We start from the raw sequence: 26,160 nt of genomic DNA on the forward strand, positions 1-26,160 counted from the left end.
CTCAAGGGTCCCGGGGGCCTCCGCCTTCCTGGAAGGCAAGCCCCGCCCTCCAGTGCCTGAGCAGCTTGGGGGCCACAAACTCTGGGGCGCTGAGTTGCTCCTCCTCCTTTTCCTGACCTTGGCTGGACCCGCTACCCTGGCCTCTGCTCACCTGCCTTTTCACTATTGCTGTTGTTGGCAGGTTAATGACCTAGTGGCTTCTTTGCCCGTCACCTTAGAATTGGGGGCGGTGAAAATCTACCAGAGTGGCATGTCTACTGCCGTGGAGACGGATTTTGGGCTCTTAGTGACATTTGATGGCCAGCACTACGCCTCCATCTCCATCCCAGGCTCCTACATCAACTCCACGTGCGGACTCTGCGGGAACTACAACAAAAACCCTCTGGATGACTTCCTGCGCCCTGACGGCAGGCCGGCCATGTCAGTCCTGGACCTGGGAGAGAGCTGGCGGGTCTACCACGCAGAGTGGAAGTGCGACTCGGGCTGCGTGGACAACTGCACTCGGTGTGACGCGGCCACCGAGGCCCTCTACTTCGGTCCCGACTACTGTGGCTTCCTCAACAGGACGGATGGCCCCCTGTGGGAGTGTGGCACTGTTATGGACCCCACGGCCTTCATGCACAGCTGCGTGTATGACTTGTGCAGTGTGAGGGACAATGGGACCCTCCTGTGTCAGGCCATCCAGGCCTATGCCCTTGTGTGCCAAGGCTTGGGCATTCCGATTGGAGACTGGCGCATCCAGACTGGGTGTGGTAAGCTGGCATCCCGTCCACACAGAAAGCCGCTCGTGTGCAGGGGGGCTGGGAGAGGGTTTCCAGACTCCTCAGTGAGCTCCCTGTTAAGACACATTACCTGAGGGTCAGGGTGAGGTTCAAGTATCACAAATGATAAAGAATGAACTGTAAAAGGATCTTGACCTTTCTCCCCAGCCAAAATGGTGATCAGAAAACAAGAAACGACTAATAACCATCCGTGTCTGGAGACACGGAATATGTGGCCAGAGTAGGGCCATTAGTAGTAGTGGCCAAGCCAACGTTGAGGGGGTGGTCCCAGCTGGAGGTGTCCAACTCGAGGCCATTGCGGAAATGCACATGCGGGCCTGGGGAATCAAGACCAGATTTTGGGAAAAGTATTCACCGTCCAGATATTTATATAGAACCCATGGCATTTTTGTCCTTGGCTCTGTCTTCTTCACTTGCAATCCCTCCTGCTTTGGAGCATTTCAGCTGGCCAGAGAAGGGGCAGTAGACAGGGCAGGTAGACGTTTCTAAAACACTGGGTGGTGAGGAAAAGCCCCGACAGTGTGGGAAACCCACCTGTCCCCTTGGAATTACACTTTTGGATTGAGTGTTTGGAACCATTTAGCTGTTTTGTGGTTTCCTCCTATGCAACTTTCTCTCCATAGCTACTCTTCCTAGTAATGTAAATGTTAAAAACCAGCAAACAAAAAAGCCAAATCACCTGTTAGAATTTTGTTTCTTTCCTGGTCTTTGGTTTTCTCCACAAGAGTAAACAGAAAATTATACCCCATGCATCTGAGAGTGCTATGGAGGTGAGATTTTTTAAGTTTCTTTCAGTTCCAAGGCCAGAGGGCAATTTTCTTTCCATCAGTTTAAGTTGGCTTCATAGAAATTAATATGCATCAGAATCAATTCTTTCAGAATTAATCAAGCTATTAAAAGACAATATATTTAAGTTTTGTTTTTTATTTTTTTGCTGTGGGGACTGGCCAGCCTCTATCATGCCCGAAATATCCAAATGCTGATTCAAGCTAAGACTGACTATGATTTCTCTTTAATCCTTGTATAATCTAAGAGCATCCAATTGCCTAAATTTTTGCCTATCACGGCTAATTTTTTTCTAGTGGTACTGCTCTCCTACCCTCCACATTACTCTCTCTCTCTTTCACTTTCTCTTTCACTTTGGTGAGATGAATTAGATTTAATTCAGAGAACTAGTCTGCCAGGCTCTTGAGCGCCCGCCTGTAGGATTCAGCCAAACCCAAACCAGAGTCAAATGTTTTTAAAATAAGAACTGAATGCTTCCGAGGCAAGAAGGGCCTTTGGAAGGCATCTAGTTCTAATCTAGTCTCCTGGTGGAACGGGCACACAGGTTCTTTTCAGATAGCCAAGGTTCTTTCTTATTTTTCAAATCCCAGAGAATTTATTTTCCATCTCATTTGGTCCCTGTTCGAAAATTCACTTTTTCAAATTCCTCCTCTAAGAGTTACCTTTTTCATTTCACCTGCAAGTTGGATTTATTTCCTTCTAAGAATGGGACATGCTCTTTAAAATCAGACCAACTTATACGCCCATCAGGTGAATATCTTAAACCATCTCCCTGGTTGTAGATTACTCAGTACTAAACCTGTATTTAATAATCGGTGGAATCTAGTTAGGATAGCAACCTGAAGTTTTCTTCCAGTCTTTCTTCCATCTTCCTTCCAAGATGATCAAACGAGGTTCTAACCCATCTCGCTGCTCAGTAGTTATTACCAAAGGACTCAGTCTCCCTTCCCCCAGCGAGTGCCGGCTAGACCCTCCTCCGGAACCAACTGGTCCCGAAGGGGCGTTCTTCCTCCAGGCAGCCCCCCTCGCCCCCTCCCTCCGCCCCGTGCGTGGTGGATCTGGCCGGTCAGCCCCCGAGTCATTCACCTTGTCACACTCTCTCCTCTCCCCTACGTCAGTGTCCACCGTGCAGTGCCCGAGCTCCAGCCACTACTCCGTGTGCACCAGCAGCTGCCCAGACACGTGCTCGGATCTGACTGCCTCGCAGAACTGCGTCACGCCCTGCACGGAGGGCTGCGAGTGCAACGAAGGCTTTGTCCTCAGCACCAGCCAGTGTGTCCCGCTGCACAAGTGCGGCTGTGACTTCGACGGCCACTACTACGCCATGGGCGAGTTCTTCTGGGCCACAGCTAACTGCACGGTACAGTGCCTGTGTGAGGAGGGCGGTGACGTGTACTGCTTCAACAAGACATGCCGTGGCGGGGAGGTGTGTGCGGTGGAGGACGGCTATCAGGGCTGCTTCCCCAAGCGGGAGACCGTGTGTCTGCTCAGCCAGAGCCAGGTACTGCACACCTTCGACGGCGCCGCCTACGCCTTCCCCGCCGAGTTCTCCTACACGCTCCTCAAGACCTGCCCGGAGCAGCCGGAGTACTTGGAAATCGACATCAACAAGAAGAAGCCAGAGGCGGGGCCCGCCTGGCTGCGGGGTGTCCGGATCCTGGCGGCCGACCAAGAGGTCAAGATAGGAGGCATCGGGGCTTCGGAGGTCAAGGTAAGACTCCTGTGGCCTTGGAGAGTTTTCTGATGAGTCCCGCGGTGGAGCCGTGTTCTTCAGGCTTGCCTCGATGCCTCTGACCGTGAGCGGATTCTAGGACCCCAGTGACTCTGAAATGTGAGAGCTTTCTGATTGTCAACACCAAGTATGCCTCAAGCGGAGACATGGAGTGAAGCTGGGATTCCTCAAACGAGAGGAGGACCAGCTCCCCAGAATAGCAAATACTTACAGGACGCCTACTATGTGCCAAGCACTATCCTAAGCAGTATGACATTTCATCCAAGGCCATAGATAACTATTCTCATTTTACAGATGAGAAAACTGATGCACAGAGAGGTTAGGTGACTTCCCCAAAGACACACAGCCCTAAAATGAGATTCAAGGCTGGGTCAGCTGGCTCCAGAGTCTGTGCTCTTCACCCTGTACTATGCTGGGTCTTCTATTTATAGATGGAAATCGATGTGACACTAGGGTGCCCGCCGTGGTGCCTCCCGTCCCTCTGCTCTGGTCTAAAATACCCAATACTACACATACAGGCTCATAGATAATTAGTTCTAGAAGGAATCTTTGGAAATCATCTAGTGCAACTCCTCATTTTCATAGGAAAATCCCAGAAAGGCTAAGTGAGGGCCCTGGGCCTGACACCTGGGTGGGGGCAGAACTGAGATGAGGGAGGGTGGGGGAGGGGCGGTTCGTCCTCCTTCCAGTAAGACATGCATTTCATGATATCACATGACATCTAATCTAGAAAGCAAAAGTCAGTGCAGTAATAAGAAAACATCCATCCACAAACTGAAAGGGCTGTGTTTTTATTCCCACTGACATGCTGGCAGAAATTAATTTATTGAACTAGTGTTAGGTAGATAGGCAGATGGACAGCTGGATAATTAGATATATATACCGTGTGCTTCCAAGGGGCTGAGACACAGGAAGAGTAAGATTTGAAGAGCAAGGAAGAGAGAGGAAGGAGGTAGGAGTTCGGGGACAGGTAAGTCACATGTCTACAATGACTTTTGCTCACACTTCAGTGTTTGGAACTAGCTCAGGGCCTCACACACACACATACACACAAACAGCAAATGTGCTGGATCAGAGGAGCCTGGGAAAAAAGCAGCAAAGATGCCCATGAAAAAACAGTTGACGTCTGTGTGGTTTCCACAGACTGTCAGCTTCTCGACGCTTCTCCAAGGGCTAGCCATGGGGCAGAACCACATCTTTATTCACAGCCTAGGAAACTGTGGGCACTCTGTGCATATCTGGGATGAGTGACAGTGATTTAATTTTTCAGGTGAATGGTCAGGAAGTGGAACTGCCTTTTTTCCATCCTTCGGGGAAGCTGGAAATCTATCGAAACAAAAACAGCACGACGGTGGAGTCCAAGGGTGTGCTGAGCGTGCAGTACTCAGACGTGGGCCTGCTCTACATTCGACTCTCCACGGCCTACTTTAACTGCACCGGGGGCTTGTGCGGCTTCTTCAACGCCAATGCCAGCGACGAGTTCTGTCTCCCCACTGGCAAGTGCACGGACAACCTGGCAGTGTTCCTGGAGAGCTGGACCACTTTCGAGGAGATCTGCAATGGGGAGTGCGGAGACCTGCTGAAGGCCTGCAACAACAACTCGGAGCTGCTGAAGTTCTACCGCAGCCGTTCCAGGTGCGGCATCATCAATGACCCCTCCAACAGCTCCTTCCTGGAGTGTCACAGCGTGGTCAACGTCACCGCCTACTACCGCACCTGCCTCTTCCGCCTGTGTCAGAGCGGGGGCAATGAGTCGGAGCTGTGTGACTCCGTGGCCCGGTACGCAAGTGCCTGCAAGAACGCCGATGTGGAGGTGGGCCCCTGGAGAACCCACAACTTCTGCCGTGAGTTGGGGCTGTGTTATGGGGGAGGCCGGCTGGGATGATGGGCGGGGCAAGAGCTGAGACATCCCACTGGATCTTCTTCTCTTCCTGGTGGAATCCCACACTCAAGGACAATCTAATTATCTTGTAGACTTTCCCTGGGTGTCCTCTGGAAGGCCTGTCCCCCCAGACCAGACTGTTTCTCACCTTTATTTTTGTTTCCCATCACACAGTCCCTCTTGGCTGTAGAACAGTTAGCTCTTGACCCTTGGTTTTATCTAGTGGAGGAGACACATCATGTCACAGCACCAGAAATCTTTGTGACAGCTCAGTGGGTGCCTTCTCTCTTGGCAGCAGGACCCCATTCATTTCAAAAGAATGTGATCAGTTGGGGTACCTTCTCCCAAGTAGAGATTAGCCCTATTCCCAAGGACAACTTGACAATGGTTATGAAGAGCCCCATGTAGCTGGTTTTTCATTTTGTCCCCAGAATATTTCACCCCTCTTGGCACTACTGGTAGTAATTAGAATAATTGCTGGGAAGAGGAGATAGAGAACCTCCTCGGCTATGGGGGAGCCCAGAGGGAGGAGTGAGTGGGAAGGTAGAAGGAGGGGTGGCTGAGGAAGTGGGACCCAGGCCTGGAATCAGGACTGACCCACCTGGACTACATCTCCATATCTCTTCCCTACCAAGAAGGTCAGACCTCACCAAGACCAGCTCCACCATTGAGAATTCCATCCCTCACGACTGATTATCTCTCTCCCATTGTATTTCTTCCTGTTTAACTTTTTACTTTGAAATAACTTGAAAGTTACAGGGAAGGTACAAGCCTATCTATATAGCTTTCATCCAGATGAATCTGCTGCTAGCATTTTGCCCCACTGGCCTTGTCATTCCCTCTCACTGTCTCTGAGAAGTTGCAGAGATCATATCCCTTTGCCCCTAAGTACAGAAGTCTGTATTTCCTTAGAATCAGGACACTGATTCATAGCATAACACAGTTACTGACCTTAGGAAACTTAACATTGATGCGATAACTTAGCATTTGTATTTCAATTTTGCCAGTTGACCCAGTAATGTCCTAATGTCTCTCAGCACAGATCTAGTCTTAGGATCCCAGTTGGCATTTAGTTGTCATGTCTCTTTGGTCTCCTTAAACCTGGAACAATTCTTTAGCTTTCTTTGTCTCTAATGATTTTGTCATTTTTGAAGAATAGAGTCTCCCCCCTTTTGAAACAGAATGGCCCCCCGTTTGTGTTGGGTGTATCCCCATGAGGGGGTAACACTGTACACTGCACCAAGCTTCCTGCTTAGGAGATGCCTGTTTTCCTGCTGGTATCAGGTCACATGGGCGGCGCCTCCTCTCATTAGGGATGGGCATGTTGATCCCTTGGTCAGGAGGTGTCAAATGTCCTCACTCTGTGTCATTATGGGGTTTCTCCCGTGCAACTAATGACCACTGTGTGGGGAAATACTTTAAGACCATGCATGTCCTGCTTGTCCTCAGAGTCCCCCTCCTCGATTTAGTGCCCACCAAGGACTTACACTGGTATTGGTCTTCAGCATGGTGTTTGCAGGTTGGCAGTTTCCAGCTCCTATACTCTCTCCACTAGTGCCCGTCAGCAGCTGTTATTTTTCTGAGCCCTCGCTTCTCTCCTGTATGCCTGTCATCATTTATCCATCCATCCACCTGTTTATTTATCTCAATCATCCAGCTTGTGGGATCTAGTTCCCTGACCAAGGGCCAAGCCTCAGCCCCCTGCTTTGGAAACGTGGAGTCCTGACCACAGGACCTCCAGGGAAGTCCCATCTATCTTATCAATATGCACACGTGGATTCCTGTGTTTTTTTTTTTCCCAGTTATTTGTGTTTCCTATCGCTCATGCTCACGCACAGTCACTAAGTCACGTCCCACTCTTTTTGACCTTATGGACTGTAGCCCGCCAGACTCCTCTGTCCATGGGATTTCCCATGGACAAGAATACTGCCGTGGGTTGCCATTTCCTCCTCCAAGGGCTCTTCCTGACCCAGGGATCAAACCCACAGCTCCTGCTGGGCAGGCGGATTCTTTACCACTGAACCACTGGGGATATATTACATTTGTTAATTATTTCGGCATTAAAATTGTTTCAAATTTGGCCTGTGGGAGCCCCTTCAAGTTGCCTCCTACCTCCTTTTCATAGGCTTATGTTATTTTCTTTTAAAAAATTTAATTTATTTTTCATTGGAGGATAATTGCTTTACAATGCTGTGATGGTTTCTGCCTTACATTAACATAGGTCAGCCATAAGTATACACATGTCCCCCTCTTCTTGAACCTCTCTCCCACCCATTTTCTTACTTTCTAGATTAACAAGATGCTCCACATCGTCTTTTAGCCTTCCCTTCCCCAGCCTAGAATCAACCATTACTCCAAGAAGCCCAGGTTCCTTTTGGTGGAGAATGTTACTAGAAGTTAAGGTCTGGGTACCTCCCTGATGGTCCAGTGGTTAAGACTCCATGCTTCCAATGCAGGAGACACGGATCGATCCCTGCTCAGAAAACTAAGAGGCATTGCAACAGGGCCGAAAGATTTTTTAAAAAAGAAGAAACCAAGGTCTGGGTGAGGCTTACCTGTCACTACTGGAGTATCCTTACTTTGCCTCTAAGCCTTTTCAGTAGAAAATTCTTAGATAGAACTAAGACACACACACACACACACACACACACACTCACCTTCATTTTATAATAATACCCTTGTTTCTGAGCATCAAAAATCCAAAGGAGTGTCATCCCGGAGATAGGCGGTTTTGTCCCAGGTGACCCTGACCACACTGGGGAGGGTTTAATGGCAGAGGCTGTCAGTCCTGGAGCTGGAATTCTGGGAATGCTCTTTTCAGAAATTCACCTTAAGGGAGGGAGGCTCCAAGGTTTCTACTGACCACCACACCTACTGGGACATCAGAAAGCCTTCCCAAGGCCTTCTTATTAACCCACCTCCCACATCCTCTTCTGCCTTACCTCTAGCTTGTCTGCAATGATCTCCGTCCCTCCCCCTGCACTCAGCTTTGTAGTTCTAGTTCATTCATGTTACAGGATTACAGAGTCTGCCCATACCCAATCCATGTTGTTGCCAGACTGTATCTGTGTCATCCTCTCAGACTATGAGATCCTACCCAGCGGGAAATGTCACTGGATTGTATTTGTACTGCACCAAGCACAGTTTGGTGGCACTGTTCATGCAAAGTAAGTGTGGGACCATGGAAATGATGCTTTCTTTTCCTGGTTGCAGTACCTGCTGAGAATTGCTTCTCCCTATCCTTCACCAACAATTCTATGAGGACCTATAAGACCTAGAACTAACACACACACACACACACACAATGCCCTTTTCCTCCTACAGGACAGGAATGCAAAAGTAGGAAATCAAAAGATACCCGGAATAACAGGCAAGTTTGGCCTTGGAGTACAAAATGAAGCAGGGCAAAAGCTAACAGAGTTTTGCCAAGAGAACACACTGGTCATAGAAAACACCCTCTTCCAACAACACAAGAGAAGACTCTACACATGGACATCACCAGATGGTCAATACTGAAATCAGATTGATTATATTCTTTGCAGCTCAAGATGGAGAAGCTCTATACCGTCAGCAAAAACAAGACTGGGAGCTGATTGTGGCTGAGATCATGAACTCCTTTTTGCCAAATTCAAACTTACATTGAAGAAAGTAGGGAAAACCACTAGACCATTCAGGTATGACCTAAATCAAATCCCTGATGATTATACAGTGGAAGTGAGAAATAGATTCAAGGGATTAGATCTGACAGACAGAGTGCCTGAAGAACTAACTATGCACAGAGGTTTGTGACATTGTACAGGAGGTGGTGATCAAGACCATCTCCAAGAGCAAGAAATGCAAAAAGGCAAAATGGTTGTCTGAGGAGGCCTTACAAATAGCTGAGAAAAGAAGAGAAGCTAACGGCCAAGGACAAAAGGAGATATACCAATTGAATGGAGAGTTCCAAAGAATAGCAAGGAGAGATAAATAAGAAAGCCTTCCTCAGTGATCAATGCAAAGAAATAGAGGGGGAAAAACTATATAGAATAGAATAGAAATAGAATGGGAAAGACTGAAGATCTCTTCAAGAAAATTACAGGTATCAAGGGAACAACGACAGAAATGGTATGGACCTAACAGAAGCAGAAGATATTAAGAGGTGGCAAGAATACACAGAAGAACTGTGATCTTAATAACCTGGATAACCACAACGGTATGATCACTCACCTAGAGCCAGACATCCTGGAATGCAAAGTGAAGTGCCAGACATCCTGGAATGCGAAGTGAAGTGGGCCTTAGGAAGCATCACTGTGAACAAAGCTAGCGGAGATGATGGAGTTCCAGTTGAGCTATTTCAAATCCTAAAAGATGATGCTGTGAAAGTGCTGCACTCAATATGTCAGCAAATTTGGAAAACTCATCAGTGGTCACAGGACTGGAAAAGGTCAGTTTTCATTCCAGTCCCAAAGAAAGGCAATGCCAAAGAATGCTCAGACTACGACACAGTTGCACTCATCCAACACACTAGCAAAGTTATGCTCAAAATTCCCCAAGCCAGGCTTCTACAGTACATTAACTGAGAACTTCCAGATGTTCAAACTGGATTTAGAAAAGGCAGAGGAACCAGAGATCAAATTTCCAACATCTGTTGGATCATTGAAAAAGCAAAAGAGTTCCAGACAAGCATCTACTTCTGCTATATTGACTATGCCAAAGACTTTGACTGTGTGGATCACAACAAACTCTGGAAAATTCTTAAAGAGATGGGAATACCAGATCAACTTACCTGCCTCCTGAGAAATCTGTATGCAGGTCAGGAAGCAACAGTTAGAACTGGACATGGAACAACTGACTGGTTGCAGATTGGGAAAGGAATACATCAAGGCTGTATATTGTCATCCAGTTTATTTAACTTATATGCAGAGTACATTATGTGAAATGCCAGACTGGGTGAAGCACAAGCTGGAATCAAGATTGCCAGGAGAAATATCAATAACCTCAGATATACAGATGACACCACCCTTATGGCAGAAAGCAAAGCGGAACTGAAGAGTCTCTTGATGAAAGTTAAAGATGAGAGTGAAAAAGCTGGTTTAAAACTCAGCATTCAAAAAACTAAGATCATGGCATCCGGTCACATCACCTCTTGGCAAATTGATGGGGAAACAGTGGAAACAGTGAGAGACTTTATTTTCGGGGGCTCCAAAATCACTGCAGATGGTGACAGCAGCCATGAAATTAAAAGACACTTGCTCCTTGGAAGAAAAGCTGTGACCAACCTAGACAGCATATTAAAAAGCAGAGACATTACATTGCCAACAAAGATCCATCTAGTCAAAGCTATGGTTTTTCCAGTAGTCATGTATGGATGTGAGAGCTGGACTATAAAGAAAGCTGAGCACTGAAGAATTGATGCTTTTGAACATGGTGTTAGAGAAGACTCTTGAGAGTCCCTTGGACTGCAAGGAGATCAAACCAGTCAATCCTAAAAGAAATCAGTCCTGAATATTCGTTGAAAGGACTGATGTTGAAGCTCCAATACTTTGGCCACCTGATGCAAAGATTTGACTCACTGGAAAAGACCCTGATGCTGGGAAAGATTTAAGGGGAATACAAGGGGATGATAAAGGATGAGATGGTTGGATGGCATTACTGACTCTATGGACATGAATTTGAACATGCTCTGGGAGTTGGTATGAACAGGGAAGCTTGGCTTGCTGCAGTCCATGGGGTCACAAAGATTTGGACATGACTGAGCAACTGAACTGAACTGAATCCTTCATCAGGGCCTGCGGAGCTGGAGCAAGTGCTTTTAAGTACCTCTTTTAGAGGGAGACACTTGGACAGCAGCAGCTACATGGAGCCTGGCTTCCTTGGGTGGAGGGTCACGGCACACACTTGAGAATGCCCTAGAATGCGTGGATGGGTCTGGTGAGGCAGTCCAGAGCACACACACTTTATAATCAAGTCTCTGAGTACTAAGAGGTTAGTCTGGCCGGGGTCTTGCAGAGTGGGGATTGGATTGCGTGACAACTGCAAGTCAGGAACACAATTGTGTTCGGATATTTTTTTAACCGGCGCTCACTGGCAGAGTCAGACTGCCCAATTAAGTAATTTCAGAGACATTTTGGGGGCCAGGAGAAGTTTTATTACTTCGCTTCTGTATATGCCAGACTTTCAGACACATTCAGACAACACAATAATTCATAAAATGGGAGCCATTTAAATAAGTCATGTTATTTGCTATCACCATAAACCTCCAGTCAGTGTTAGAACATTCATAATTTAGAGACAAATGTGAAAATCCCTCTCCACAGACATATTTTATTAGTGCTGAACTAGCCTTCAACTAGTCAACAGAAATGGAGACAACCCCTTAGCCCAGAGGGAAAAAAAAGATTGGCTTTCAGTACGCAGTGCGGAACTGTTGAGTTGGTACTCATCAGCAGGTCTATTACTGTCAGGCGCTTTTTCTCTATAGTGTCCTTTGTGTCCTTGGATTATAAAACCCTCTTAAGGAGTGATAGTGTACATAATACCTAAAGAGAGCCTTAAAGGCAAGATCTTAAACTCCCAGGAGATGATGGGTAAGGACCTTCACAGATCTTCAGACAACACAGACCTGTAGGTAGATTTCTTCTCTGCTCCTGGACTCACCCCAGCTCATATCAAATTCTGACAAACAAAAATAATAAAGAGGAATGGGAAGGTTACACAGAACCCCACGGTGAGCTATGTATGATTTTCTATTACGTGCTGTGCTTAGTGACTCAGAGACTTAATCCATCAAGGAAGGCTTCTAGACAGAAGCACAACTTGAAGTGAAGTTGGAAGATGGGTAGCATTTTACTTGGTGAGGGCTATGCCAGTGGGGCCAAGGGCGTGAACAGAGGAGGTGGGGGTGACCATTTCTGAAGTCAGTGAGGCAGTGGAAGGGGTCAGAGGGCACAGGAGCAGAGAGACGAAAGACCCAGGGGGAGTCCAGTTTGTAGAGTGGTGGTACCACCCTGAAACCTTTCTGTAATGGAGGGAAGTATAAGAGGGGGAAGGGCACAGAGTTTACTGTCACTACTGTGGACTTGGCATATTAGGTTATTAATCCTCAGAACAGCGGTCCTAGTTAAGCATTGTCCTTATTTAATAAAAGAAGAAACTGAAGCTCAGAGACGCACCCCCAGCTCTCTGTGGCCTCAAAGCATTTGTTCCTTCCAGGACTCTCTTTCCAAAGTCTTTGAGTTTGGCAACTTAGATTCAGGAGACACAGGTTCAAATCTCTCTCCAGTACTTACCAGCGGGGTGAAGTCACTGAACTTCAGTTTCCTTACCTGTAAGACAAGGGTGATTCAACTTTCCTTACCGTCCAGGTTGTTGGGAAAATCACACTAAAATGCCTAGAACAGTGCCTGGCATGTTGCAGGTGCTCAGAACAGGCCTGTCCTCCCAGAATCTTCTATGTGAGAAATCAAGTGCGCTAGGGGCACATGACAAAGGCTCACGGAGTCTTGGATGTATCACCCCCAGTGAAGCTGGCGGCGTGCTGCTCACGTGGCACTCACTGAGCCCACTGCGCTGGACAAATAAGAGTCACAGGCCGCATATACACACGCACACACAGGCACACACGTGCATTGCACACACCCATGCATGCACACACACGCACATACATGTGCATACACCTGTGAACGCACACGCACTTGTGCATGCTGATGAGTGCACACAAACCCTGTCTCTACTCTCTGTCCCTTTCTCAAGCCCCTCTTCTCCTTGCTCACCCTCAGCTCTGGAATGCCCGGAGAACAGCCATTTCGAGGAGTGCATGACGTGTACGGAGACCTGTGAGACCCTGGCCCTGGGCCCCATCTGTGTGGACACCTGCTCCGAGGGGTGTCAGTGTGATGAGGGCTACGCCCTGCAAGGCAGCCAGTGCGTCACCCGGAGCGAGTGTGGCTGCAACTTCGAAGGGCGCCAGCTGGCCACCAACGAGACCTTCTGGGTGGACCTGGACTGCCAGATCTTCTGCTACTGCAATGGCACGGACAACAGCGTCCACTGTGAGACCATCCCCTGCAAGGACGACGAGTACTGCATGGAGGAGGGCGGCCTCTACTACTGCCAGGCCCGCACCGACGCCTCCTGCGTCGTCTCAGGCTACGGCCACTACCTGACCTTTGACGGCTACCCCTTTGACTTCCAGACCAGCTGCCCGCTCATCCTGTGCACCACAGGAAGCAGGCCGAACTCAGACACATTCCCCAAGTTCGTCGTCACCGCCAAGAACGAGGACCGAGATCCGTCGCTGGCGCTGTGGGTCAAGCAGGTGGACGTGACCGTGTGGGGCTACAGCATCGTGATCCACAGGGCCTACAAGCACACAGTGCTGGTGAGTGCATGCAGGGCCCCAGCAGGGGAGCCGTGGGGATGTGAGGACGGGGCTCCCGAGCCAGCAAGCCAGGCTGCAGCTAACCAGGCAGGCCCAGGATCCAAGGAACAGCAGAGGATGTCAGGGCAGAGAGGGGCCCTGCAGATTTCCTGTCACTTTATCTTACAGATAAGAAATGGAGCCCTCAGACAGGAAAATACCCAGGTCACCGGCACTGAGTTAGGGACAGAGCCAGCTCTAGGACCTCAGCCTTTCATGCCACATCAGAGCGTGCTGGGGACGGCACAGCCTGATGGAGTCCCGGCTCGCCTACTGTCATGTGGCCTCGGGCAGTTGCTGTCTATGTAGGAGAAGGCACGCCTAGTACAGGCTAGGCATCTGCAAGTGTACTGTTGTTTAACCCATCTCTTTGCCTTGTAGTTTATTTGCTTTTGGCTGCTTTGGGTCTTCATTGCTGTGCGCAGGCTTTCTCTAGTTGTGGCGAGTGGGGGCTACTCCCCGGTTGCCTTGCACAGGTTGCTCATTGAGCTGGCTTCTCTTCTTCCAGAGCACAGGCTCTAGGGTGCATGGGCTCAGTACTTGTGGTTCACAAGCTTAGTTGCCCCACGGCAAGTGGGATCTTTCCAGACCAGGGATCAAACCCGTGTCTCCTGCATTGGCAGGTGAATTCATAACCACCGGACCATCAGAGAAGCCCCTCTTTCTCTTCTTTGAGATAAAAACATTTGTCTGCTTGGGCCTCCTTCCGCCTCTTCCAGTCTCCCTTTGGTTCCCAGGGAACCCAGGAGTTCAAGAGTCTTGCCCACATTTGGAGCACTTAGGGGCTCCCTTATAATCTTACTTTTTCCCACATTGTCTGTCCATTGACCTTGAAGACAGGAGCAGGTAGGGGTTGAGGAGTTTTGTGCCCTCCAAAGTCCAGCCTGTGGACTTTGGCCCCAGCAAGAGCCTGGCCACCCCTTCTTCAAGGGCCCACCCTAAGTAGAACTAGGGACCCTAACAAGCCATTACTTTAGCATTTTGGAGGAGCTGACTTAGGATGTCAGCCTTCTAACACTATCTTCCCAGGTCTGTGGTGTAATATAGCTCTAAGGAAGTGCTTCTTGCTCTTGTATATGTTCCCTTTCAAATCCTGACTTAAAGACTTCTTTGGGCAGCTCTTCTGATATCTTTCCTTTCTTAGGATTTCCTTTAACCCCCTTCTATGACAAACGGAGGTTTATGAGCTTTTTTTTTTTTATTGCCATAAAAGTCACATAATATAAAACATACTCTTTTAAACATACTTAACTGTACAATTTGAGACTTCCCTGTAGTTCATACGGTAAAGAATCTGCCTGCAGTGGAGGAGACTCAAGTTCGATCGCTGGGTGGGGGAAGATCCTCTGGAGGAGGAAATGGCAACCCACTCCAGGATTCTTGCCTGGAGAATCCCATGGACAGAGGAGCCTGGTGGGCTACAGTCCATGGGGTTGCGAAGGGTCGGGCACGACTGGGCGACTAACGCTACAAACCGTGCAATTCAGTGGCGCTAAGCGCATTCATATCGTGCACCTCGTCATTTTCCACTCCCGAATTTTTCACCTTCCTAAACTCTGTCCCCATGAAGCACTAACTTGCCATCCCCTCCCCACCCCAGCCTCTGGCATCTACCAGTGTGCTTTCTGACTCTATGAATTTGACTCTTTTAGGTTCCTCATGTAAGTGGAATCAAATAGTATTTGTCTTTGAGCTTAGCCGCTCAGTCGTGTCTGACTCTCTGCGATCCCATGGACTGTTGCTTGCCAGGATCCTCTGTCCGTGGGATTTCCCAGGCAAGAATACTGGAATGGGTCGCCATTTCTGCCTCCAGGGGATCTTCCTGACCCAGGGATTGAACCTGTGTCTCCTGCAGCTCCTGTAGGTGGATTCTTTACCATTGAGTCACCTAGGAAGCTCAAAATACTGGAGAGGGTTGCCATTCTCTTCTTCAGGGGGTCTTCTCGACCCAGGGATCAAACTCAAGTCTCCTGCATTGGCAGGCAGATGCTTTACCACTGATCCACCAGGGAAGCCCATATTTGACTGTACCCTCTGTATATCGGAATGCATTCTTAAGGTTAACTTAATATGTGTCCTAAAAACAGATTGTACCTTTTTTTTCCCCCTGTGCTTTACAATAGGCTCTCACCAGCCATCTGCTTCTTAAACTGTCTTCTCTTTCACGTTTACTGGAAAACATGATTTTTTAGCACCTAAGATGAAAGTCTCACTATGGACATTCCTCTTCTCTTTCTTGGATATTTCACCCAAACCCCCTACTGTTTCCCTATGTGTTTCCTTCTAACGGTTGGTCCCTCAGTCATTGAAGTCATTAATCATAGTGCATTTTTCCATGATGTTTGTGTCTGGCTCACTCAATACTCATTGTGGGCCTCTTGAGGGTGGGAACCACACCTAATCCATCTTTATGTTAAATGAATATACTGCGTGCCATGACACTCAAAACGTTTGTCAAATAAAGGAAACAGATGACATAACAAGCCCTTTCTTCCAAGGTTCCTATGACTTTCATTTTGCTGCTGGTCACTTCGTCAGCAGTTGGGAAGATTGAATTGCCACCCGGACAAGTTAGGAATATATCAGGTGCCTTGCTTTTAGCCACACAAGTTTTCCAACAGATGTCTGGATAGTCAAAGTCACTCATTACAATAACTTCTTTCCTTCACTTTCATCAATTGTGTTAAAACAAAGACATCAATCATTTTGTCCATGTGGCGGCACCCTATTTGTGCTTTGCTCCTCCTCTGATATTTTTCTACCCTGAGATTTATAAACTTTGATGTCATTCCTTCTCTCTGTGACATTTAACGCTCTTCTGCCTTTCTACTTTTCAGATTGCTCTCTTCTTTTAAAATGCAATCTGTTCGTAAGCCCTGTCTCATCCAGTGTACTATGAAATTGTATTTTCTGCCTTGCATTACACACTCTCGAGGATTAGTTAAGTAGACACCTGAGGTTACCTATGTTTTCTGACCCAGTTACCTTCACATATGGACACCAGATCCTCATGAACACTTGTTCTTTTTTCTGCTCTCCCTCTCTCCTCCCCAGAGGCTGATTCCCCACTCTCACTGGGTGTTTCCCTCTCTTTGGGTCAGCTCACCTTCCAGGCACATGTCTCTTGAGATGCACTCGTGGCTAAAAAGTCAAGTGCCATGAGAACCACACTGCTGGTCTCTTCTTCTCAGAGAGTATGTTAGTTCTTAGGGCTCCTATCACAAAGCATCATAGACCAGATGGCCTAAAACAGCAGAAACTTGCCCTCTTACAGCTCTGGAGGCCAGGAGTCTGAAATCAAGGTGTTGGCAGGGCCATGGTCCCTCGGGGGTCCTAGGGAAGCATCTATTCCAGGCTTTCTCCCAGCTTCTGGTGGTTGTAGGTGACCCTTGCCTTGGGGCCTCATACCTCCAGTCTCTGCCTCCATCTTTTCATGACCTTCTTCCCCCTGCACCAGATCTCTCTCCTTTTAAGACCATTCGTCGTTGGATTTAGGGTCCACCCACCCTTTCACAGCGTGATCTGATCTTAACTTGATTAAGATCTGCAAAGACCCTATTTCCGAGCAAGACCATGTTCACATGTCCTGGGGGTATCTTTTGGGGGGATACAACTCGGTCTACAACAGGGAGTAATTAGAGAGTCATGGGCAGCAAGGAGGAATTGATTAACGGGATGAGGGGACACTTTCCACGGCCTGCCTTTCTATGTCCGCAGATGTCCTAAGATGCCCAAGCTGGGAATAGAGTATATAGCTTTCCAATCTCTGACAGGAAGACCAGGTTCAGGATGCTTGAAGGTTCTTTCCTTCGGGGGCCTGGGGAATAGATTTAGCATTTACTTTGAATTATTAACATGCACTACAGGATCTGCTTGTTCAATGATTTGCATTTGTTTTTCCCATGATGTTATTATTAGTCACCATCTCTCCCTGAGAAGAATAACGGCCATCATAATGACAGCACATAGTCAAGCGCCGGGCAAAACACAGCAACAGAGCCGGGTCACTGCTGGTGCACACAAAACCAGAGGTGACCTGGAAGGGACTCCTCGGCACGCCAGGTCCCTCTGTGACTCTCTTTCCCTGCAGTACTGAGGATATGGGGAAATCCACTAAGCTGAGGAAAACTAGAAATAAACATGCTGTGTGTACCAGGCAGGGTGTGGGGTGAGCAGGAGAGGGGAGCCTCTCCCGGGCATCGCACAGCCCGAGCATCAGCCGTCCACAGCCTGAGCTCTAGAGATGGCCCCTGTCCTCCATCTCGCCCAGGCTCAACACAGCCAGGTCCTGAGTGGTCCAGGCCGAGGGGAAGGCTTTCAGGACCCTCACAGCCAGTGTCTTTAACACTGACTGCTCATCCTGTGGGCAGCAGAGAAGAGAGGACCTTTGAACATCACTCTGGCTCAGCTGTGTTTGACGGGCTTGTATTGATGTCTGTCCTGTGCCAAACCCTGAGGGTAGAAACATGAGTCAAACAGGGCTCCTGTGCTAAGGGAACTCAGGGTCTGGTAGGAGAGACAGACGTGTTCGCAGGTAACTTTAACAGGATGTGAAATCCCAGAAAAATGTGATGTGTGGGCGGGAAGGTGGGTGTCATGAGAGAACAGGTTGCCTGAGCTACCTGGGGGTGGAGAAGGAAGGCTTTCTGGAAGAGATGACCCAAAGCTGAGCCCTGAAGGTGTCCATTGGCCAGGCCCAGAAGGAGGACCAGGAATCGTCCGTGGAGACCCAGAGGGGCAGCAAGGTGGGGGGTGTGAGGGGACCTCAGAGCAGCTGAAGAGGCGGCAGCAGGTCCAGGCCAGCTGTTTGAAGGAAAGCTCTCCACTGAAAAGCAAGTTTGTGGCCTTATTTCCGATACTCAGATGAGAAACAAATAGCCCCACACTGACCCCCGCGCCCTCCTCTTCCTCCTCTGTGCCTGCCTCCTCCATCCATCAGGCACCGCTTCCTTACTGACCCCTTCCTTCCTCGGCCTCCCACCTTCCCTCCATTCTCACTCGCAAGGACAGACAGGGCAGGGATGGAGGGATGGAGGCGGCATTCACGGGGCTTCAGAGATGGGAGAAGCCAAGCCGGCCTGTTTATGTTGAGGCCTTGCTTGCCCGGGTTCTCGAAGCCTCTCAGCTGTAATCCAGGTACAAGACCTCCGCACGGTGTCGCCTCCTGCTTGACGCCCAGTAGCCAGGAACAGAGAACGTGGAGAAACGCCAGCCAGCGCACATGAGCCATTTGGCACACAGCCTCTCGTTTATTCGCGTGTGTTGTCAAGGCTGGTGGGAGGCCCTTCGGCCTCCGTGTCTCTTGGTGACCTTGAGCACCTGTGTTATGGGTCTACATGGAACCTATGTCACCTGAGCTCCAGGCCTTCTTACTGAGAGAATTGTGCCTACCAGATGTGATCTCCCTCCTCCATTTCCCTCCTCCACCCTGTCACTGAAATGACCCATCACCACGTCATCTTCACCTCCTCTCCTTGTTCCAGAGAATGAGGCATCTCTTCCCCCTCCACAGCCGCTACCCACCTGCACCATCTCTGTCTTGCCTTCTCAGGCCCTTGCCCATCTGTCATCTCCTCCCCCTCCCGTGTCTCAGGTCCTTCTCTTCAACCCATAGACATATTTATTCTAAGACAAACCTTGACCCCAGTTCAACCCAATCCCTCTCCTATCTAATCCCTCTCCTCCCTTTTCTTACCAAACTCCTGGAGTCATCTTTGCTTCCATATCCCCTGTCTGCTGTTTAACTTCTGCAGTCTAACCTCTGGTTTCGTCATGCTACTGAAGTTCTTTTACTAAGATCACTGGTGACTTTTTTTGCGAAATGAATGAGTCTCTTTCAAGCTTGATCTCATGGGACATTACATACGTGGCCCTCCGTGGTCCAGAAACCTCCCATCTCTCCATCTTCATCTCCCATCATCCCCGAGGTCACAATGTGTGCTCCAGCATCATTAAATTGCTGCAATTCCTCATATTTATGAGGTTGTTTCTCTCCTCTTGGCCTTGACTTGGGCTATGCTCTCTCCTTGGGATTCCCTTTTCTTCACTCTCATTCCTTCTTTTTTGTTGTTTTGTTCTGGTTTTAATTTTTATTGAAATATAGTTGACTTACAATGTTGTGTTAGTTTTAGGTATATAGTGAAGTGACTCAGTTATACATACATATGTATATAGATATATACACACACATATATATTTCTTACCTTCTCTTCCATTATAGAATGAGTATGGTTATTCTGTATATTATAGAACATTTAGTATAATTCTCTGTGATACAAGTAGATCCTTGTTGGTTATCTATTTTATATATAGTAGTGTGTATTTTTTAAAATTTTTATTGGGGTATAGTTGATTTACAATGTTTGTTAGCTTCAGGTGTACAGCAAAGTGTCTCAGTTATACATGTACGTATATCCACTCTTTTGTAGATTCTTTTCCCATATAGGCCATTACAGAGTATTGAGTTGAGTTCCCTGTGCTAAACAGTAGATCCTAACTAGTTATCTAGTATGTGTATATTTTAATCCCAAACTCTTAACTTATCTTGACTGGCCAGCACTACTCACCATTCAGAGCTGGGTGTGGGCACCACCTTCTGTAGGTATCCTTGCTTCTGTTCCCATGCTGAGCCTGGTTCCTGTACGTCTGTTTATCTCTACTGTTAACTTTTATCAGGCAATCAGACCTGCTTATGTACTTGTCTTGGCCACACGCCTGTGAGCTCCTAGGGAAAGTGCCTTGTGCTTTATCCTAGCATTTAGCACGGTGGCCGGTGCACAGTAGTGCCAGACTGATAGCTACTGGATGAGTGAGTGAATCCTGCCTGGACAAATGTTCACAGACAAGGAGATAGCTGAGTTGAAATTTGAAGGGGAATATTGCCCCCAGAGAATGGGGGGATGGGGGAGGAGCATCAGTGCTGTCTCAGGTTTGATCGCCTAGAGGCAGAGTCTGAGAAAGTGGTGCCTGAAAATGAGGGATACACCAGGAGCAGGGAGCTCAGAGAGGATGTGGTCTAAGCTGGACACCAGTTTCAGTCACCGGAAACTCTGGTGTGTGACCCGCATACAGAATCGGTCCCCTGTGTTGGTTAGGCATTGGCCAACGGCTGCCCTTAGGGTGAGGTGGGGCTGGAATAGGAGGTCATAACCTCCTGGGCCAGGTGGCTCCCCTGTGGCCAAGACCAGCTGTGAGTTATCACTAGCCCACATTCACAACTGCTGAGGATGGGTCCCCCGAAGGGGCCCAGAAAGCACCATCACACTCACAGCAAGGGGGGTGGCATGTGGAGTGGTGCAACTCAGTCCGTTTGGGGAGCAGTGAAGTGCTGGGTATGGCTGGGGTGCAGGAAATGAGTGGGTTGGGCCTGAGAGGCAGGGGCCAGCTCCTGGAGAGCCCTGTCTGATGTGTTAACCATATCCCCCATTTCATTCACATTGCAGAGAGGGTTTTAAGTATTAATTGCATTAAAAAAATATTGGAGAGGCAGTGAAGAGTGAATGAAGGAGAACGGAGGACCAGGACAGGGAGAGGAGTAATGGGTGTGTTTAAGAGTCAAGGTGGAAGGTGATCAGAGTCTGAATTAAGGTGGTTGGGCTGGGGGTGGGAGTGTCAGATGAGAAAGAGAGTAAGGACGTCAGAAGGGGAGGTTATTTCCGGTCAGAGAGCAACCTCAGACCACTCCAAAAGGCAGCCACCTTCTTCTCCACCAGGAAGATCAGCTCTCTCTTAGCCCTCACAACAGTCTTTGTTTTCCAGCATGCACTCACCCAGCCACAAGCTGCAGGATTTGACTGATCTGAATCAAAATGGTGCAAGGGCCGTACCGTTCTGGAGTTTGAAGCTCAGGGATTTCCTTGTTTTCTCAACTTAAAATATACAGGAGGAAACATGTCTCAAGTACCCTCTCCATGTGAGGCATTGTGGTGGGCGCCCAGCAGGGAACGAGGTGGAGGTGGATGCATAGATCGATAAAGTGTAGTTCCTCCTAATCCTGTAGATGAGACAGAGGTGTAGACAACCAGCTGTAATATGAGGCTGATGTCATATGCGCTTCAGTAGCAGGTATGCGTGCCTGATCTTGGCCAAAGGTGCAGAAGAACAGGAGAGAAGTATAAATAACTTGTTCTGGTTGCCCAGACGAGGGAGTGATTCATTCCGACCACAGGCTCCAAAAATCTTGTCTTATAGAAGAGCTGGCATTTGAGCAGGGTCTGGGGGATGAGAAGGATGTTGACGGGTAAAGAATAGCATCCTTGGCAGAGGGACCAGCAAAGTCAAGTCATTCTTCAGGAAAAAGAAGATCCTGAAGGGTTTAATAAATTGAGGCTTGTCTAAGATAAATCCACGGAAGAGCTGGAAATAGCAACGTAAGAGTTCTAGGTTTGGATATTTTAGTCTAAACTTTAATTGAATTCTTATTACCCTCTCATTACCTTGGAGAAAACAATTTGAACTCCTGGGGGAAATAACACTATAAACAGAAGGCACTGAAATAAATAGGTGTATTAATGTACAAAGGATAGTCATTTAAGTCTGTTCAAATCCTAATAATAACAGTTGAGTGACAGAAACGACACTAAATGCAAAGATTGGATTCAACCTGCTTCTACCACCCTCTGGGGCTGCCTCGCAGAGACTAATCATTAAAACAGCAGTGGTGGGCGGGGGCGGGGGAATGTCTGGGTCACCTGGATTTGTCTATGCCAACCCACTTCCTCTTGCAGGTCAACAATGAACGGCTCTATCTGCCCCTGAAGTTGGGACAAGGGAAGATAAACATCTTTTCTTTTGGTTTCCACGTGGTGGTGGAAACTGACTTTGGGCTAAAGGTGGTCTATGACTGGAAGACCTTCCTGTCCGTCACGGTCCCTCGGAGCATGCAGAACAGCACCTACGGCCTCTGTGGCCGCTACAACGGCAACCCCGATGATGACCTGGAGATGCCCATGGGTCTGCTGGCCTCCAGCGTCAATGAGTTTGGACAGAGCTGGGTGAAGAGGGACACCTTCTGCCAGATTGGCTGTGGCGACCGCTGCCCGTCCTGTGCCAAGGTGGAAGCTTTCTCCAAAGTGCAGCAGCTCTGCAGCCTGATCCCCAACCAGAATGCAGGCTTCACCAAGTGCCACAGCAAGGTCAACCCCACTTTCTTCTACAAGAACTGCCTCTTCGACTCTTGCATTGATGGGGGTGCTGTGCAGACCGCCTGCAGCTGGCTGCAGAACTATGCCAGCACCTGCCAGACCCAGGGGATTGCGGTGACTGGCTGGAGGAACTACACATCCTGCTGTGAGTCCTTCCTGGGGGCTCTCCTTTCATTTTGATTGGTGTGGGCGGGCCAGTCACCCAGTGGGAGTTGGGCCAGTCACCCAGTGGGAGTCTGGCCAGTGGGGCCAGACTGGACAAATCTGGGAGCAAATCCAGTGGGGCCATTTCAGGACATGCACTCTGGTTTTGGTGGGGGTTTTTTGGCCGTGCCGCATGGCATTCAGGATCTTAGTTCCCTGACCCAGCAATTGAACCTAGGCCCCTAGCAGTGGAAGCATGGAGTCTTAACCACTGGACCACCAGGGATGTCTCAGGATATGCACTTTTGGGGGGTAAGGAGATATACCCTTTGGAATTGAGTTTGCTCTCTGAAGCAAGAGCTTAAACCTCCAAGAACCTCTGTCTTCTTATCTATAAAATGGGGTTAATACCACTTCCTTCCTTTATAGTCCTCTGAAGATGAATCAAACTGTACATAAAGCAGAGAGCAGCCCACATGGCATTTGGGCTCAGCAAGGACACAGTAGGATTCTAACAAAAGACAAATGGGGGGAGAATGAGATAGTAGGTTGCTTAGTTCATTGTTCTAGAACCTCACTGACTCATCACTGTACTGATAATTTATATGCTTTCGGTTAGTATGTTTTCCTATTTGACTCATATATGTCATTTATCAGGGGCACTACTGGTAAAGAACCTGCTCTACCAATGCAGGACATGTAAGAGACACAGGTTCAATCCCTGGATCAGGAAGATCCCCTGGAGGAGGGCATGGCAACCCACTCCAGGATTCTTGCCTGGAGAGTCCCACGGACAGAGGAGCCTGGCAGGCTACGTTTCATAGGTCACAAAGAGTCAGACGCGACTGAAGCGATTTAGCACGCACGCATGTTGTGTATCAGTTTTTGCACTGATGAAATATAGCAGAATGTTAAAAACATTGGAAAAAGAATTAGATACACCTGAGATTAACATTAATATTTCACATTGATTATATGTCAATGAAAAAAGAGAAAAAAGCAAAAGAAATAGAGCGCCTGGCTTCTTGCCTTGCTCTGTCCGTAAGGATGGTTGTGACCTTGAAGCATTTCACTTTTCCTCCCCTTGTCATTTGTACCCGCCCCCCCACACACACACACTCCCCGATAATGCTGCTGCCTGCACTCTTTATGCTACAGAAACGTCAGGAGGATCAAATTAGATAATTGAAAGCCTAGCACACTCCATGCATGTTAAGTGGTATTGTTGTTACATTCTTGGCTTGCTTTGAGCCAAGTCCAGTGCTAAACACTTTATCAGCATTATCTCCTCAATCACCCAATTAGTCAGGGAGAAACTGAGACTCAGAGGAGTTAAGTAACCTGCCTAAGGTCCTGCAATCTCAGTGGCAAAGTCAGGGTTTGACCTTCCAGCCTCAAAGCTCCTGCTCTCAGCCCATACACTACATAGTGGAATGATTTGTCTGCATTTAGCACATCACAATAGGAAAAAATGGGGAAGAGAAACTGCTATTGGTCTTTGGCCAAACTGCCTGGGTCTGTTTTCCCATCTCAATCTCATTAGCTACAGCAAATTTCTTTTAGGCCTAACTGTATGAAAAAGGCTACAAATGGATGCTGAATGCAAAGAGCTCCAAATAAGTGATACAGCAGGGGTCCTGGAAAATAAAATCCCTTTTCTTCCTGGTAAAGGGAGATTTGGATGAAAAACCAAAAACAGTATTGTCGTTTAATGCTCACACAGTTCATTTACACTCCAGATAATTAGATTCATGTAGATTAGGAGGGGAGGGTTGGAGGAAGGGGGGAGGGGGAGAGAGAAGAGGCCATGTCAGCCAGGCTCAGTCCCTGAGTGAGGGGTTACAGGGAGCAATGCCAGTAGGGGCCTCTGGTGACTTTAGTAAAATAAGTATGCCTATAAAAAGGCTGTGGATAAACCTCCAGAACTACTCTGGATTCACTGAGGTTCACTCACTGGGGCGAGAGTGCTTCCTTGTCAGCACGCTCAGTTGCTCAGTCGTATCAGACTCCTAGTGACCCCCACAGACCATAGCCCGCCAGGCTCCTCTGTTCATGGAATTTCCCAGGCAAGGATACTAGAGTAGCTGCCATTTCCTCCTCTGGAGTATCTTCCTGACCAGGGATCAAACCCAAGTCACTTGTGTCTCTTGCATTGGCAGGCAGATTCTTTACCACTGTGCCACCTGGGAAACCCACAAGAGAGCTTACCTTCCCCTAAATCAGAAGACCAGCCTCTGAAGCCAGGGGCCTAAACATGGTGCAGGATGGGGAGAGAGTTTTAGGAAGGAGACCCTGCCTGCTGCCTCTTGAGACCTGCTACAGAGCAGTCCCTCTTTTCCTGTAGCTATCTGTGACTGTGGTGGTCGCCATTTTGTCTGGTGTCGCTGGGATGTGGGGCAGAGAGTAGTGTCTGCCCACATCCATTACATCTAGCTGCAATGAGCAGTGAAGAATTGGTTTTAAAGGAGGCTAATACCAGGAGCTCTCACCTGAAATTATGGGTATCAAATGTTGTCACTCATTGGAAAGAAAAGAAGCAAGTTAGCACGCGCTCATTGCCTTACCTTTGAGGAGAAAGGTCCCCTACTTCTAGGGAGCTTGGACCCATAGGGCTGAAACTGGTACAGGATGGGGAAACAGTTTGGAAAAGGGAGACCGTTCCTAAAGGCTATGAAGACTATTTTTCTTGTCCTCCTGTCCCCTCAACCAGCATTCTTTCCTCTCCCCCGCTCAGAGATCTGTCCAGACATTGGTGGCATCCTCTATACATAGTCACAGGGAGCTCCTTACAAGTCAGAGCAGAGTCTGTCCTGCCCACCCTTGACCATGAGCCCCACCCCTGCCTGGACCACTGCCTGCCAGCAAGGCCTAGGCCAGCTGTCCTCTCCACAGTGGGGATAGTCCTTCCCTCACCTTGGCATTTCAGGACAGGGGCCAAGATCTAAAAGAAAGCTCCTGAAGAGGTGGTGGTGGTGACTGGCAAAAAAGAAAAGCTAAAATAAGAGAAAAAAAAAATTACACTTTAGAGACGGTGTGTGGGCGGAGATGAGGGGTGTGCAGACACAGTTGGAGGCAACTTAGTTTTCCATTTTGAATTTCAGAAGCAGAGAAAAGCCGCGGGAGCCTGAGTCTTAACTCAGCCATTCAATCTGAAAGATCGGTGAACGCGGGCTGGCTTGAATACAATTGTTTGTAACCAAGTTTGGGGCTTGCCTGGTGGCTCAGTGGTAAAGAACTCTCCTGCCAATGCAGGAGATGTGGGTTTAATCCCCGGATTGGAAGATCCCCTGGAG

At 48.4% G+C, this 26,160-nt stretch overlaps 1 protein-coding gene across 1 annotated transcript in view; it reads left to right on the forward strand.

The window, feature by feature from the left end:
- The window catches only part of TECTA (tectorin alpha), an 81,396-nt gene that overhangs the window by 22,945 nt on the left and 32,291 nt on the right, over nucleotides 1–26,160 (forward strand). The window contains exons 7-11 of the mRNA XM_069555413.1: nucleotides 182–752; nucleotides 2,687–3,279; nucleotides 4,571–5,144; nucleotides 12,940–13,541; nucleotides 22,307–22,868. Of these exons, the coding sequence (XP_069411514.1) occupies nucleotides 182–752; nucleotides 2,687–3,279; nucleotides 4,571–5,144; nucleotides 12,940–13,541; nucleotides 22,307–22,868 (2,902 nt within the window). The remainder of the gene's footprint in view (nucleotides 1–181; nucleotides 753–2,686; nucleotides 3,280–4,570; nucleotides 5,145–12,939; nucleotides 13,542–22,306; nucleotides 22,869–26,160) is intronic.

This window comes from Ovis canadensis, chromosome 15 (genome assembly GCF_042477335.2).
Source record: "Ovis canadensis isolate MfBH-ARS-UI-01 breed Bighorn chromosome 15, ARS-UI_OviCan_v2, whole genome shotgun sequence".
NCBI classification, from domain to species: Eukaryota; Metazoa; Chordata; class Mammalia; order Artiodactyla; family Bovidae; genus Ovis; species Ovis canadensis.